The following is a 2,244-nucleotide window of genomic DNA, read 5'->3' on the forward strand; positions in this document are numbered from 1 at the left end:
TTCAAACATTTTGCTTTACTGAAGAAGGCCAACCTCTATGTCTATATGGAGACCCAGCTTACCCATTAAGGGTACACCTGCAGGCTCCATTCAGAAATGCTGTTTTAACTCAGCCGATGAAAGAATTCAACAAATCTATGAGCAAAGTTCGCATAGCAGTTGAATGGCTTTTTGGAGACATCGTGAACTATTTTAAATTCATGGATTTTAAAAAGAATTTAAAAATTGGCCTGAGCTGTGTTGGGAAAATGTATATTGTTTGTGCAATACTACGCAATGCATTAACTTGCCTCTATGGAAATCAAACCTCAGAGTATTTTGGTCTAAGCCCTCCCACTCTACAAGAGTATTTTGGGAACTATTGACTAAAGACATTGTAGATAAAACATTTATTGCACACTCTGTAAAGTACAGTACAATATTAAAACCATATAACCTTAAACGTTTAGTTATCTCAAGACTTCATAGAATAACAAAACAATGTTCACTGTTTTTTTTAAATACTATGTAAAAACTAACAGTTTTTAGAAACTATATTTCAATATAGTCCAAGCTAAAATGGAATATGAACACTTTATATATAATAGTTTGTCATAGCTTACTTTCTATGGCTCAGCTGTGTTAACAAAGTCAGAATAAGATCATTTTGTTGCTTTTGTTGTTGTTGTTGGATTTGTTGTTGATTCATCATCATTTGCATGAGTTCATCATGTTTCTTGCTATCAGCTTCCAGCCTCCGTTTCTGCAAATCTAACTCTTCTTTTTTCCACTCATTCATTACAGCAGATTTTTCCCTCAAATAATTAACTGCATCACTGCCGTTTGATCGCCTTTTTACTGGTTTATTGGCTTTATTATCAACGAGTTTTCGTTTTTGAGTTTCACCCAACGTCTCCATGGCCATTAATCGAATCGATTCAGCATCTTCTCGATCTTTATTTTCTTTTTGCAATTTTGCTCAGTAGCATCCTGCTGATTTTGATCTGCTGCATCTTCAACTTCTACGATATCCTCAAGGGCCTTATCGATTTCACTAACGTCATCAATTTCGATGCCACTGGCCGATTCTTCGTCCTTCGTTTTCTTTCGAAATTCTCTTGCAAGTAAGTTGTATCTTTCTCTCACAGACCTTTGGTTGACTCGGAACGATACGTGCTGAACGCTGTTGAGATTTTGTGCAATCTCATTCCATTTAGTGCCCCTCTGTACTGTCCTTCGCCTTGTGCCTGTAAAGGGATCTACGACCAGGATTTCCCTGCACAACAGCTCGTCATGGTCTCGCGACCAAACCATTTGCCTCCTTAAAAGATACAAGGAAAAATCGAAATTTACACATTGATTCGACGAAAAACTCACACAGGAAAATCATATTTCTCCATCAAATCGAGAAAGACAAAAATTAATAAACTTACGGCTTTGGATCCATGAAAAGTAAGAGGCGTTTTCTAGTGAACGGCAAAACAGCAAAAATGGCGTCGTCGTCGTGATGTGGACGGAGCAATTTCTTTCAAAACATTTACTGCGCATGCTCAATAGTTCAATTCATTTCCGGTTACCGTCATCTCCACTAACCGTCGTCTAATCTTAAGGTCGCTAATTATTTGCTATAGACGGATGCGATGACCATAAGACTAATATATGAACTACTCTACTGATGCATGGGAAGTCGACTATTCAGAAGTGTCGAGCACAATCGCTCTCTGAAATATTTCACATTGCGATGACCATGAGAATAATATATGAATCTACGCCACTGATAATGGGAAGTCGATTATTCAGTAGTTTCGAGCACAATTGGTTCCGTGCATTAATTTTGAAAAAATACTGAAATATTTTACATTCAGAAAATTAATTACATTGCACAATAGCCTTTACTTTTTAAGAAAATTGCCTCATATAGGCGTGAGGATTTTGCATGCATGTATTTCTAGCTAAACAAGACACCTGCTCTGCCGCTTCTCGACCTTTGTCCACCAAGCTGGGTTCGTCCTCCCCAAAATTTTCTGTAGGATCTTTTCTTTTCAATTTAAAGTTTAGAACAGCACAAGCATGTATTTCTAGTTAAACAAGACTTCTGCTCTAGCGTGCCTCGCGTATGCCGGTCTTATATATAGTGTGCGGTGTAATATGTGTAATGTGTTCACGAATATAAATGGTTCATGCTGCGTTAGAGCTTGGTCGTATTCTTTTTCAATCATGTGGGACGTTTATACGCCCCATGCGGTACCATATCTTTAAACGGCG

General features: G+C 37.7%; 1 protein-coding gene across 1 annotated transcript; it reads right to left on the reverse strand.

Moving 5' to 3' along the window:
- Positions 1-903: 903 nt before the first annotated feature.
- LOC114533028 lies at positions 904-1,585 on the reverse strand. Its single transcript, XM_028554603.1, has 2 exons — positions 1,413-1,585; positions 904-1,300 (listed from the first exon to the last, which is right to left on the reverse strand). The coding sequence occupies exons 1-2, from the start codon at positions 1,424-1,426 to the stop codon at positions 904-906; spliced, it is 411 nt and encodes a 136-aa protein (XP_028410404.1). The 5' UTR covers positions 1,427-1,585.
- Between the last annotated feature and the right edge of the window lie 659 nt (positions 1,586-2,244).

The sequence above is a fragment of the Dendronephthya gigantea genome, unplaced genomic scaffold (assembly GCF_004324835.1).
Source record: "Dendronephthya gigantea isolate DGI-Jeju-01 unplaced genomic scaffold, DenGig_1.0 000083F, whole genome shotgun sequence".
In the NCBI taxonomy this organism is placed as follows: domain Eukaryota; kingdom Metazoa; phylum Cnidaria; class Anthozoa; order Malacalcyonacea; family Nephtheidae; genus Dendronephthya; species Dendronephthya gigantea.